The sequence below is a fragment of the Neoarius graeffei genome, chromosome 1, assembly GCF_027579695.1.
Source record: "Neoarius graeffei isolate fNeoGra1 chromosome 1, fNeoGra1.pri, whole genome shotgun sequence".
Taxonomy (NCBI): Eukaryota; Metazoa; Chordata; class Actinopteri; order Siluriformes; family Ariidae; genus Neoarius; species Neoarius graeffei.
Genome location: NC_083569.1, coordinates 79,478,572 through 79,493,735, shown reverse-complemented (window position 1 = coordinate 79,493,735; position 15,164 = coordinate 79,478,572). Strand labels below are relative to the sequence as shown.

The 15,164-nt window shown below is 38.4% G+C and overlaps 1 protein-coding gene across 1 annotated transcript; it reads left to right on the top strand.

Annotated features, from left to right (window-relative positions):
* The first annotated feature begins 334 nt into the window (after window positions 1-334).
* Window positions 335-12,373, top strand: LOC132894047 (zinc-binding protein A33-like). Its single transcript, XM_060933323.1, has 8 exons — window positions 335-484; window positions 1,138-1,224; window positions 5,650-6,206; window positions 6,372-6,467; window positions 6,588-6,821; window positions 6,918-7,080; window positions 7,216-7,251; window positions 11,683-12,373. The coding sequence occupies exons 2-8, from the start codon at window positions 1,161-1,163 to the stop codon at window positions 12,228-12,230; spliced, it is 1,698 nt and encodes a 565-aa protein (XP_060789306.1). The 5' UTR covers window positions 335-484; window positions 1,138-1,160; the 3' UTR covers window positions 12,231-12,373.
* Window positions 12,374-15,164: the final 2,791 nt, after the last annotated feature.

Here is a 15,164-nt window from a genome sequence, read left to right as displayed (position 1 = left end):
AAAAATACAGTATGACCAAAATAAGTGTTAATCAGGAATAAAATAATTCCACCATGTGATCATGAATGAATGAAGTCTCCATTTGGGCCAAATGCTGCCATCTGCTGGGACAAAGATGAAATGACGTGGCCCAGGATCTTCTCCGATATTCTCCGATAATCACGATAATCTGCAGGAGAAATAAACCACATTATTGTTATTTCATGTGCAGTTTGAATGACTGTATAAATCCACATGAGCAGAGGTGAAGTCAGGGAGGTGGAGACAAACTGCACTGTGATCATGTGAGGAACCGCCCCTTTATCAACCCCTACAAAGGGAACAAGGAAGGGACTAAAGTGAAAGTGAAAGCAGTTCCAGATCACATCGAGAAGAAACCCTTATTTTCACATTAATTTCTGAAATGAACTGCAGGATTTTCACCGACTCTGAAATATAAACACAGACAATTCTCACTCCCTGAAAAGAGGCGAGTAAAATAAAGGTATGTTCTTCAGTGAATGTTTTATAGTTCAGAGGTTTTGTCAGTGTGTGATTTATCAGGATAAACTGTACATGTTAACAATGTCAGACAGAGACAGAGTCTCTAACACACTGCTGAAACACTGACACTGAAATACAAGCTGATTATAAGTGTTTTTATTGAGTTTAGTTTAAAAACTGTCTTTAATGATCAGTGATCAACCGAGACAACAAAGCTGAAAAACAGGTTTAAAGGTTGCTGTGTTTTATTAACTGCTCAAAACTAAACTGATTCCAGCATGAACACTGAAATACAAGTTAAAATGTAATTATACTTTATACTGTGTGTGTGTGTGTGTGTGTGTGTGTGAGAAGTCCAGAGGTGATCACTGGGTGAAACATAAACACTTATAGAAACATATCAGTGAGTGAGAAACTGTGAATGATGCAGTTCCTGAGCTGAGAGCTGTGAGAATGATCAGTGAAATCCTGTGTTTATTACAATCTAATGAAGATGAGAATGTTTATGTGTGTTTTATATCACAGTCTAAATGCTTCCAGTGTCATTGCTGAGGTTTAACACTGCAGACAGGCCTGTGGAGTCAAACAGACTAATCAGTAACACCTCTTACTGTTACATGTGTGAACTGAATGATGTGATTTCTGACTGAAAAGGTTCAAAACACAGGAGGAAGAAAATGGCTGAATCTTCATCACCAGCAAAAGACAGAAGAAGGAGCAGCATGGATAAACCACCTTTCTGTAAGTTATACAGCTCATACATGATAGTTTGTGGTTATGGACTTGTAGCGCATACACCATGCAGTACATCGTTTAATGAAGGACTGTCACTAAATGAAATGAATAGTGAAAGTAAATGATCGCAATTAATGTTTTAATTATCTTTTCTGGGCGGCCCGGTGGTGTAGTGGTTAGCGCTGTCGCCTCACAGCAAGAAGGTCCGGGTTCGAGCCCCGTGGCCGGCGAGGGCCTTTCTGTGCGGAGTTTGCATGTTCTCCCCGTGTCCGCGTGGGTTTCCTCTGGGTGCTCCGGTTTCCCCCACAGTCCAAAGACATGCAGGTTAGGTTAACTGGTGACTCTAAATTGACCGTAGGTGTGAATGTGAGTGTGAATGGTTGTCTGTGTCTATGTGTCAGCCCTGTGATGACCTGGCGACTTGTCCAGGGTGTACCCCGCCTTTCGCCCGTAGTCAGCTGGGATAGGCTCCAGCTTGCCTGCGACCCTGTAGAAGGATAAAGCGGCTAGAGATAACGAGATGAGATTATCTTTTCTGTTAACTTTATGCCACTCTTTTCATATAAAAATAAGCTGTGTGTAATAAACCACAAACATAAGCCATTTATTGACACTGAATGTGCCATTATGGAGGAATTTTCTGACTTTATTCAAATATTTAACGATATAATGAATTGCTTCAGTAATTAGATCTGCAGTTAAAAGTGACAAAATAAATTATACTGAACTAGAATTGGGAATAAATAAAAATTTTGAAAGATTATAAATAATTAAATCATAAATAATTAAATCATAAATAATTAAATGTGACTAAATATGTTGCTTGCCACCTGTCTGTCTATCTAAATGGTGCTATGAAAGCCATAAAAAACTGACATGAAATAAACCATGAAAATGAGCATCATGAAATACTCCCCAAAATCTGACACTTTCATTCACAATTAATAAAGTCTGAAAATAAATAAATTTATTTTATGGATACTGAATTTTTGAAGCATATTAAAAGTCATTGATTTATTTATCCAGACCAGTGTAAATGGGGGACCCACAAGATCAGCCGTAAAAACATTGGTATTCTGGACAACTTAACTGGAAAATGTCTTATTTAAGAAAGCAAATGACCTGCGACCCAAGTCTAACTTCATAACTAACTGTAACTTCATTACATTTTTTGCAATAACTCCTTTAAATATTTAACCTCAATCGTTAAGGTGCTAGAGACAATCCGTATCTCTGAAACATAAAACATTAGATTTAGTGTACAGAAATAATCAAATCATTAACAAAGCATTTAAATAATATTATGAGAAACTTTTTTTACATCAGAAATAAAAGAATATGACTCTCTCCTCTTTCTAACATCACTGCATTTGAAATGCTTATCATCAGAGCAAAAAGAAAAACTCAATAAAGACATTATCTGGACAGAAATTAAATCTGATATTAAAAAATGTCCTTGAAAGAAAGCTCAAGTACTGGATGGTCTAACAATATAATTTTATTCAGCTTTTTGGTCAAACACTACCCCTTTGTTGATAGAAGTTGCAAATTCTGTGAAAAACAAATCATACGCTTCCACAAACAATGTACCTATGAACTAGTTTTGTAACACCAAAGCCAGGCAGAGACAGTGAGAGACCTTCTGACTTCAGAACTTTTAGTTTAATCAACTGTGATTTAAAATAATAATAATAATAATAATAATAATAATAAAATAAATAATTGACTAAAGTTATAACAGACTCACAGGTTTTACCAAATATTATCCATCACAATCAAACTGAATTTATACAAATTAGAGATTTAAAAACTGATACAAAAACGTTTATCTTGAATAAAGGATGCAAAGAAGTATAAGAAGGATTGAAGACGAATGGTGGTTGATGCAGAAAAAGCTTTTGATAGACTTGAACAGTTTTATCTGTTTAAAAAGTGCTCTAGGTTTATGACGTCTCAGTGAAAATTATAAATATGATAATCTCCAAATCTCCAAAGGCACAAGTACAACTGGAATTCTTTCTGAAGCCTTTCCCTTGAGTAGAGGCACAGGTCAAGGATACCCTCAATCACCCTCCATATCTACATTAGCAGTTTAACCTTCAGCCGAAAAAATTAGACAGAACAAATAAGTGGCATTACAATTGGTAAGAAGCAATACAAACAGTTTATTTGCTGATGATTTATTACTTTATAAATAATGTAAATACGTCTAGTCCATTTGTAATTGAAATGAGAGAAGTTTAATTTATCAGGTTATAAAATGAATGAGGTTATATCCAGAATTAATTTGGAAAACAATTTAAATTCCAGACAAGGAATATTAATTAAACACCTCAGTTGCTGTATCAGTGGAAATAAGTTACAGCTGTAAAGACAATTTTCTCCCATTAATTAAAGATCTTAAGCAAGATATTGAAAAGTGTTCTGATCTGAAGATTCATTTAAAAGGTAGAATAAACCTTTTTAAAGCAGATACGCAGAGCCTTTATTTTTAAATAAATTTCTGAGTGGATAGGATCTCCATCCTTGACTCTTGCATGCTTCATAAATGGGAATAAAAAATATATATATATTTTTTGAGAGTTAAAATGGACCACAAAGTTGGTATTCGAGCTGCCCCGCTGAGCCAGCCAGCCCTGAGTGCGTGACGTCACAGCAGGAACCGGTTTTAAGGCCGAGGCCTTTGATAGCTATTAGAGCTGGGTGATATGGCCTAAAAAAAATAAATAATCTGATTTTTTCACAAAAAATCCGATTTTCGGTTTTAATCGATTTTTCCCCCCTACTAAAAATCAAACTACAGATGACAAAGAAATGGTTCAAAACAAGTTTTATCTTTATTTTGTTTTCACTTAAATTTCCCCTTTGGGGTTAAAGTGCAACCAGAAACCAAAATGAAGCCAAAAAACAAGCTTGTAGATGAGATGGCAGACCATGCCATTGTAAACAGTGAGAACATACAGTAACTTTTAGAAAGCTTTCTCCAACATAGCTTAGTTTCAAACTGGCACTGATACAATGCACCCTAAAACTTAAATAAATAAATAAATGCCCCCTCAAAAAAATATATAAATAAATAATGAATAAAATTGTGTCCTTTTCGATAAAACTGACAAAATAGGGGAAAAAAAATCCCGGCTTTTCCACTGTATGTACGGGCACCATGTCTTTTGCAATAAACATCACGATAGCATCTGTGATTGCTTCCACCGCCCCATTCTTATCATAACGCACACAGTTGGAAAATGTGTCCGGGACGGCTGCTTGCTTTGCTGTGGATGGTGCGCTCGTGCTGCGGCTGTGTTCATTCCGCTGGGAGCAGCACTTCTCCCGCTCCGCTGCAGGCTTCTGTTTAAGGGGTTGGAATAAATTCGTCGTGCTGCTTCCTTTGGAAGCAACTGTTTTCAAACACATCTTACAACGAGGACTTGTTTGGTCTGCATCCGACACCGCAAAACCGAACCAATTCCAGATCATGGAGGAAGCTACTCCTTTCTTGGGCACAAGTTGCGGCTTTCCCCCAATCGCTGCCATGTTGTTTGTGTGTGTCTATGGTCCGTTCTGCACATGCGCAGAGGGGAGCATCGGTGGCCGAAGTTAAAACTGAGAGAAAACCGATTTTCATAAAAAACACATCGTCCTTAACTGTAAATTCGAATTAATCGATAAAAATCGATTTATCGCCGAACTCTAATAGCTATAGACCAAAGTCATATAAATAAAAATTTATGGTGAAAGTAAGAAATACCGTTTCCGACTTGCTCAACTAAGACTGATTTGACTTCATTGATTGTGGGTTGACTCTCGTTAAAACAGGTGTTATAACTTATGCAACATACAGTACATGTACATGCATGCATTTTCACTGATAAAACGTAAAAGGCTAATTAAATAATCAGATGAACTGAGACAATCACATTCTGAAGCAAATTAAATAATCTTATACTGGTAACTTAAACACACAATACAAGTTACATGTATTAATCTAAATGCAGGTAAACAACGTGTTTTTATATCCAAATGAGAGTCGCAGTTTACCCGTCTGTGTTCTCGCTTCTTGAAGGCTTGTCTTGTGGCCGATTGTTTTGAAACAATCTGACTTTCAGTTGTTTGTTCAGTTCTCCGTTCATTCACTTCTTCTACGTAAGGGCGAGATGGCAGCGATATCCAGTTTAGAAATCAAACAGCTGCTACACTCATTCTCTGGTTTGTCCATACGGAGTACTCCGCCATTACTGCTCAGCTCAGGTAATTACTAAAACCCGGGACGTTTTGGGATCAGTCCAGAAAAATTATGGAGAAATTCTGGTGTTTGATTTTCACACCTACACTACAGATGCAGTGTACCACATAGAGACAAGGTTGGAACAAATTCCAGTATTTCTACACTATTTATAAACAATGTGTAATGTTATTTTCTATCAACCCTAGTTTCTGGTGACTCCAGCAGTCTCCTGTCTGAAGAGCAGCTGCTGTGTTCGATCTGTCTGGATGTGTTCACCGATCCAGTCACCACTCCATGTGGACACAACTTCTGTAAGAGCTGCCTTACACAGTGCTGGGAGAAGAGTCAACACTGTCACTGTCCATTATGTAAAGAGAAATTCACCAAGAAACCTGAACTGAAGATTAATACAACACTGAGAGAGGTTGCAGATCTCTTCAAGAAGAAACGGGGTCCTGAAAAACCTGAGGTTCTTTGTGATGCCTGCACTGGAGAGAAGCTGAAGGCCCTGAAATCCTGTCTGGATTGTCGTGCAACTTTCTGTAAAACTCATTTCGAGCCTCATAATCATGTTTCAAGCTTTAAGAAACACAAACTAATAAACCCTGTGGAGAACCTGGAGGACTACATATGCCAGAAACATGAGCGACCGCTGGAGCTGTTCTGTAGAGATGATCAGACGTGTGTGTGTCAGTTCTGCACTGAAGGAGACCACAAGAATCACAACACTGTTCCTATAGAGGAGGAGAGCGGAGAGAGGAAGGTGAGAAACACTGATTAACAAACTTTAGACATTATTATAGAAAATACAAATTAATTTATCCAGTGGTAGATCAGATTGGAAATTTCTGAGATCAAATTCCAGGACAAAAAAGGTACAAAAGTATTAAAAATAATATCAATTATTTATCTTCTGCTCTGTCATCAGACTCAGCTGGGGAAAACACAGACAGATGTGCAGCAGATGATTCAGGACCGACTGAAGAAGATCCAAGAGATCAAACACTCAGTCGAGCTCAGCAAAGTGTGTGGAAAATAGTTTATGTATTGTTTGCTTGAATCTGTAGAAATTAACAATCCGCAGTAAATATTAGTTCATTATTCAGTGTGATGTAAAGAGAGTGAAAATGTGTTGCTCCTTTAGAGAAGCACAGAGAAAGAGAAAGCAGACAGTGTTGAAGTCTTCACTGCTCTGATTCGCTCCATTGAGAGAAGTCAGGCTGAGCTGCTCGAGGCGATGGAGGAGAAGCAGAAAGCAGCAGAGAGGCAGGCTGAAGGACTCATTAAAGAGCTGGAGCAGGAAATCACTGTGCTAAAGAGGAGAGACACTGAGCTGGAGCAGCTCTCACACACTGAGGAGCATCTCCACCTCCTACAGGTCAGTGTTCCTCTCTCTGCTCACTGGCAATGCAGAACATCACAGAACAACACTCACCATGCTGAGGGATTTCTCCTCTCTCCTGCTCTACTGTAGATTTACTCCTCCATGTGCAGCCCTCCACACACCAAGAACTGGACTGAGATCAGTATTAACACTGATCTGAGTGGGGACACTGTGAGGACAGCTCTGTCTCAGCTTCAGCAGACTCTGAATAAGAAACTCACTAAAACACTCAATGACAAGTTAAAGGAAGCAGGTGAGAAACTTTTATATGATGTGTTTTCTTGGCACAAGTCTATAATAATATTTGTTCATTTTTTGCTTTATTTGATTCAAATCCTGCAATAAAACCATCTGAAATCTAATGAAAGTGATGTTTTGTTGTAATTAGTTTCCACAGAACTGAAGAGGATTCAGCAGTATGCAGGTACAGTGAGGTTTCTGTTTCCTCTCATATTAAAATGTACAGATCGTCATTACACCACTGCATCATCAGACTTATTTTCATCTGTAGATCTCTCCAGCTAAAAGGAAGTCTTAAAGTGTCTCTCATTATCCTCTAGCCTGGCAAGCCAGACTAAATGTGAATATTTAGTCCGGCCTCGCTCGTAGACATTTCCAAAGGGTGGGGGTGGAACAACCCGCTGTCTTTCAAACTGTCTCTGTGCGTATAGGCCAACGCTCTGACCAATCAGCGCAACAGTGACTGTGACGTAGTCAGAGCGACAGAAAGCAGTGGGGGAGACCTTGAAATAAATAATTTTTCAAAATGCGTATTAATTAATAAACAGGTTCTAGATATTAAGAAGTTTGGAGATAATGACCACAAGTTTGGAGTCTGTACCACATACTTAAAATACACCCTTATTTTTTTCAAGTGTTTTTCAAGGGTTTGCTTAAACTGTTTTTGAGAGTTTTTATTTTTATTTAGTGGTGTTTGGTGAAATAATTTCCCTTAAATTTAAAATAACGGGAAAATAAGAAACAATCAAAAAGTAATGTTTCAAAGCTGTTTATTAATTCTTCGTACTGCACAAACTAGCCCCATCCTTTTGGCTACGAGCGGAGCCAGCTGGTAGATCAGACTTTTGCCATAGCCGGTCGGCAAAACAGCGAAAACGTCCTTCTTGAAAAGGAATGAGCGGAGAGCCTCTTCCTGCTCATGTTTCAACGAAAACTCCAAGTCTAATTCTTCTAAAACTGATTCCAAAGCGGAGTCAAACGCGCGCTGTTCATTAGCCGTATCCATCTTTCCTGTTGTGCTTTCTCCAGCGTCGTGCAGCTTTGTCGTCACTCCTGCAAAAGCCCGCCCAAAGAATCCAAACAAAAACCTTGCGTTGTGATTGGTGGGCACAATTTGATGCCCGAGGTGTTTTTGTTGATATGGTGCGAGGCTAGACCCACTTGCAGGCAAAAAATATTTTTGGCCGCTAGGCGGGTGGGTCTAGTTTACTAGGCTAATTATCCTCCTCACTACACTGTAAAAACAAAAATGTTGAGAAAACTCAAATTATCAAGGCAACATGATGCAATAGATTTTTGAATTGTCTCAACTTTTGACTACTGTCGTTGACTTTTATTAGTTTTCAAGTTTAGACGAGTTCTGCAGACTTGGATTTTCTTGTTCACATAATTTTGAGAATCTTGCGAGGCTAACCATGAAATTCTTGCTTCAATAACATGGATTTCTATCTTCATACAGAAATTCCTGCTGAATAAACACACAATTCTTGATTCAGTGAGATAGAAATATTGCTTTATAAATCGATAAAAATGCATGTTGCTGTAATAAATAAATTAATATTGAAATAAAATGAAGAGCACAAAGCATTAAGTTAACCAACACTATGTTCATTCCTCTTGGTAAACATTGTGGTGAACAGGACATGCATACATAAAATAATTGCCTGTCCAAGTGTATCTTGAAGTTGTAAATGAGCACTAATCACAATGAACTAGACAAGTTTAAAATTGCACATACATTGAAATTTTAGTAGAGATGAAAGTGGAGCAAAGAAAAAAATCCTGAACTTTTGAAAGTCAAACTAAGATTGGGGGGGGGAGGGGGGGGCAACGTCCCCCGAAAAAATTTTAATAACATTACACACAAAACCCTGCATTCTAGTGCATTTTAGTACTTATTGTCACGAAAACAAGTGATAACTTTTAAGCCTTTTTCTTTCATGTACATTAATGATTAACATGTCAAAAATATCAAATTTAATTCCCCGAGTTAATGAGTAATTTTCAGGAGTGCATTTAGAAAACGCGGTGATTTTCCTGCTACACAGTTCATTACTTTGAAAAATATCAGACAGTTGAAAGTAAAGTCAGCAAAATCCCAAAACAGTACATTATCTCATCTCATCTCATTATCTCTAGCCGCTTTATCCTGTTCTACAGGGTCGCAGGCAAGCTGGAGCCTATCCCAGCTGACTACGGGCGAAAGGCGGGCTACACCCTGGACAAGTCGCCAGGTCATCACAGACAGTACATTATGTCACAAAAAATAAATTACCATTGCTAGTTTTAGGCAGCTTAGAAACCGGCTCTTCCATTATTGCTGTTTCTTCCACGTTTTCTTGATGTGTTCTAGAAACGGCACTAAAACTTAGCTTCGAAGCCACAAAATGCAACTTTGATGGAAAAAAAATATATACAATAAATTGCTTACCTCTCTTCACGTCAAAAGAAGGAGGAAAGTTTTGCTTGTTTTGACATGGTGAATTATTCACACAAGAGGAAATACTTGTAATTCGCAACTAAAAAGACTGCAGCTACACTGGCAGCGTGAACATGCTTTCTAGTGCGATTGTGTTGGGCAGAACGGTGTCAGTCCTACGCACGCCTTAGCACGTGCACCTGAAGGCGCGCTAACGAGCTCCGGCACACACGCTGTTATCAAAGAACACCTGTCTTTAATCAATGAACTGTGTTTGGGCTATTTAAGGACTGCGCCCATGCAAGGACGATGTGAAGTATTACGCCGCGTCTAGGAACGCGAAAAATCCAAAAAATAAGTTTCTCCATTCGGGAAACCGGAGATTTTCAAGAGTTTTGTCAAATATCCGGATTTCCGGGTAAATCCATGCTATGCTGCAAATGCTGTGCGCTCCTGTGGGGGCTTCCCTCGGGCTGTCGCCCCTCTCCTCCTTTACTGCTGTTTTGTTTGAGTGTATATTTACGGAAGCCAAGAGAGGCCCTTCATATAATCTTTTTTTATTCATTTTGTTATCCCAACCTAACGACATAATTAATTCAGGATCTCGAGAAAACAACACAACTAATTCGAGATCTTGAGAAAACAAAACCGTTATTCCGAGATCTCAAGAAAACAAAACAATTATTTAATGATCTCAGCTGGATCACTGTATCTCCGTCGGCAGAGACGAAGCCGGGACAGTCTTCTGCGGAGGTGCCGCGGACTAATTTTGAAATTATCCCTTATTAAAAGACTTAATGCAATCTCTCCCTGTGTCAACCCCTGATCAAAATATTGCCTTATTAGGTGATCGATTATTCCAGACATTCTAATGACCAAAGTTGCGTCTATACAGAATGAGAAATAGCCCCAAAGTCAGCATATCACAAGTCTCTCGGCGCACCTGAATGAACCATTTCTCAGCTGTTTACTCGAGATCACGGAATAATTGTTTTGTTTTCTCGAGATCTTGAAATAACAGTTTTGTTTTCTCGAGATCTCGAATTAGTTGTGTTGTTTTCTCGAGATCCTGAATTAATTATGTCGTTATCTCGGGATAACAAGGTGAATAAAAAAAAGGATTATATGAAGGGCCTCTCTCGGCTTCCGTAGTATATATTTTCAAATCACTTGTCTCTTTTTTGTTTCTGTTTAACATACCATTCTGACAGTTTATTGCTGTGTTGAACAGCTTGTTGCACCTTCCATTAAAGTGTTCACTTTTGTACACATCTTCTTGCTTTATTCATTCAGTTGTGGGGAATGGTTAGTAAGGTTGATTCTGACCGAGGCTATGTTGAGGTCACATATCTACTTTAAGTTCATGCTATAGTGCATACAATTTTAGAGATATAGCCTACATGTGCATATGCATTCTTCTTGGTGTTCTCACAAACAGGTGAAATAAATCAGTTTAAATTTGGCCTATGGACATAGCCTGGCCTATTCTCAGCCATTACAAAATCTGCTGTCTGACCATAATTTAACTGATCTGTATACCACTATGCTACTAGATAACAACATGCCTGTTTGTGTTATTTCATGTGAGATGTTGATAAATGTGAGCTTCAACAAAATGATAAGAGCACCTCTCTGACTGTCACGGTTACGTAAAAAAAAAAGGTGCGCGTGCACGAGCATGGTCGCGCGCAAAAGTGTCCCGGTTTCAGACTCGGGAAATCTGGCCACCCGAGTGTTTGTGCAAGAATTCTTTTGAGGGTCGCTAAGCTTGGAGCGCCGTCTGTAGCCTCGCTAACAATGTTAGCTTTGGTGGTCGGACAAAATGAACCCATATTTCGTTTGAAACAGTAAACTGCGCTTCACTGTTAAAATCCCGAGTCTAGTAAAACAACACTTACCTGCTTAGCCAAACGTAAACGGTGGCAGTATTTTAAGAAACTCGCATCCACGGTGTCTCACAAGTTGAGTCGGAGTTCAAAATGTCCGACCAGCAAGTGACTCCCACAGCTCATGTGGCCACTACGGAGTTTCCATCAAGGGGCTAAACGGAACCTCTCTCTGCTCAGAAACCGGTGTTTACCTGTTATTAAAATGCGTGTTAAGATATGTAAACGCTACAAATGATCCTCACTACTGGATGATGATTTAATCTTTTTTACCTGCATACTCATATCACACACTGTGTGTTTCTCTCAGTGGATGTGACTCTGGATCCTGATACAGCTCATCCCAAACTCATCCTGTCTGCTGATGGAAAACAAGTGACACATGGAGACAAACGACAGGATCTCCCTGATACACCACAGAGGTTTAATCAGTGTACCTGTGTTCTGGGAAAGCAGAGTTTCTCCTCAGGGAGATTTTATTATGAGGTGCAGGTCAGAGGGAAAACTGAGTGGGATTTAGGAGTTGTGAGAGAGAACATTAACAGGAAGGGGAAGATTACACTGAAACCTCAGAATGGATTGTGGACTGTGTGGCTGAGGAATGAGAATCAGTATAAGGCTTGTGCTGGTCCCCCTGTCCCCCTCACACTGAGAGAGAAGCTGGAGACGGTGGGGGTGTTTGTGGATTATGAGGAGGGTCTGGTCTCCTTTTATGATGTGAAGTCCAGATCTCATATCTACTCTTTCACTGGTCAGTCTTTCACTGAGAAACTCTATCCATACTTCTGTCCTTGTAATAATGATGGAGGTAAAAATTCAGCCCCACTGATCATCTCTCCTGTATTAAACACTGAATGAATTTTCAACTCACAAATGTAATCATCTATTAAATGGTGAGAATAAACAGAAATATTTTACTTTTTCTGGTTAATTTTAGTAATACATATTCCCCTTTAAAATGCTGTACAGTTTATTTTAATACCTGGGTTTAGTTTTTTGCAGAAACAAATAATTTTACTCCTACTGTCTGTTGTTACACATTTTGATTGTGGAACTTTGTCATTACAAATCAAATATTAATAAAGATTATTTACAGTTCACACTGAGTTTTACTGCAGAATTTAATCTGATCAGTAAAATGGATGAAGTTCAGCTGCTGATGTCTGTGTAAATAAAACCAAACAAAACTGTTTCTCCTTCAAACCTCAAACATAAACTTGTATTTTATTTCGAAATAAAAGCATCAGGGTTTTTCTGTTCTTCCAAATAGGAATGAATGAATAAATGAATCCTCAATCTGCACTAAATCCTTCCATCTACTGGTACAAATGTGAAATAATGCGGTCCATTTGGGCTGAAAATATTAAATTAAAACAAATATGAGATGTTAAATGTAGGATGGCAGAGGGGATTCTCATTAATATTCATGACATAACGCTACCTGATTGGTCAGTGACACGTTCCGGCTCTGACGTTTCATGTTGCTGCACGTGACAGTGTTGTGACTGCAGTGAAAAGTCATCCTGAGGAGATTACACTGACGAGTTTACCTGATTCCCTGATTCCTCTATCAGAGTCATTGTCACTTCTTTCCTCATGAGCTTCACTGTGTTTTGTCTAAGAAGGTGACAGGCTGCTCATTCAGGATTTTGATCTTTTTATTAGGTCATGTTTTTGATTGATGCATATTTAAATACTTATTTAAATGAAAACTTAACTTCCAGTCAGGTCCATAAGTATTTGGACAGTGACAATGTTTTGCTATTTTTCCTCTGTACACCACCACAATGGATTTGAAAAGAATCTGGAGAAATCTATGTACGCAAGAAACAAGGCTGAAAACTGACATTGGATGCCTGTGATCTTCAGGCCCTCAGGCGACACTGCATTAAAAGCAGACACCTGTCTGTGGTGGAAATCACTGTATGGGCTCAGGAACACTTCAGAAAACCATCGTTTGTGAAAACAGGTAATTACTGTATCCACAAATGCAAGTTAAAACCAGATATAAACAATATCCAGAAACACCGCCACCTTCTCTGGACCCGAGCTCTTTTACAATGGACTGAGGCGAAGTGGAAAATTGTCCTGAGGTCTGACAAATCAAAAGTAGAAATTCTTTTTAGAAATCATGGACACCACGTCCTCCAGGCTAAAGAGGAGAGGGAGCATCCGGCTTGTTATCAGTGCACAGTTCAAAACCCAGCGTCTGTGATGGTATGAGGGGCATTAGTGCACAGGACATGGGTAGCTTGTACATCTGGGAAGGCATCATTAATGCTGAATGATATTTACACGTTTCAGAGCAATATGCTGCCATCCAGACAAAATCTTTTTCACACTGTAAAACATTTCAAATAGGTTTAACTTGGAAATGCAAGTTAACTCAATTTGATGATTACCTTTGTTTCAACTCAGAAAAAGTCTCAATTAGTCAAGACAACTAAGTAATTCAAGTCTAACCTTTGAAAACTTGCACAGATTAGTTCAAATTAAAACACTTTTCAGAGCTCCGGGAGTTAAAGAGAAAAAGTAAGTGGACATAACTGGGTGAATATCATTGGGGAGTGCCTTTTCAGGCCCAGGATTTCCATAAATTCAGATCTTAATTTCCCATTCTTTTTAGGTCCCATTAGAAATAATTGACATTCAACATTATGAAATGAGTATTTACTGAGCTCCTGCACATTTTTTAAATTAATTATGGGATATTAATTAGAGCGTAAACCATATAATGCGTCCACCCTGTCATGGACATATGCAATTCTGTTAAAATGTGTTTTCATTATAATAGTAACATAAAAATAGACTTTTCTGATAGGTATAATGTCCCCTTTTCCTACTGAGGGTTATTAATTTCATTTTTTTATTTATGAATTAATAAAACTCTGTGCAAACTGTCAATTTTAAAGGAACTCTTACCATCCGCAGATATGTTTTCATCAATTTTGATAAAACGGTGATATTTGGATGGAATTCTTACTTCCATGTTATTGCCCTGAACTTAACTACAGAACACATTTGATTAAATATACAATATTTAACAGGATAAAATAATTATAATCTAAAAATATCAATATGACAGGGTGGACCAGTGCATGACAGGGAGGACCAGCAGACGACAGGGTGGACACATAGGCCAATCAAGTTTGGCAAAACATGAAAATTTATTAAAATGAAATTGTTTTATTTGGTCATTAGTCTTTTTAACAAGAAATACAAAGTAGGACACAAGACCAACAAAACAAGAGATTCAATTCAAATCAATTCAATTCATTTAAGATCTCCTGAACATACAGCCATGACTCCCTGTCCACTTGTAGGGAGCGTTTATTGACGGGTTGTGGCTCCTGAATAAAACAGATAATCTGTTGGTCTGCATACCAGTTGATGTCTTCCCGTGGGCTGGGCCAGTAGAATTTATTAATACCATTACGGCCCATGCACTTCACTAAAACACTCTGCTCTTCTACTTTTGGCTCACTTTTGTCTCTCAGTCAGTTCACTAATTCCTTTCTTCTTCCCTATCTCTCTGTCTTTCTTCCATCTCTCCCTTTCTTTCAAAAGGTATTCTTCTCTTCTTTCTGAGTTTGCATTTCGGCGTTCTCTATACCGCCGTGCAACTTCTGCTGCACTCAGAGGCATGTCCTGAATGAAGGCACAGATTACATGCAAATGTAAATAATTACTAACTTACGTTAGACTATTTATTATTAAAATGTTCTTTTATTTCCACCTCAATATTTCAAATTAAAACATACCATACACACATAGTATAACCTGCAATGTCCA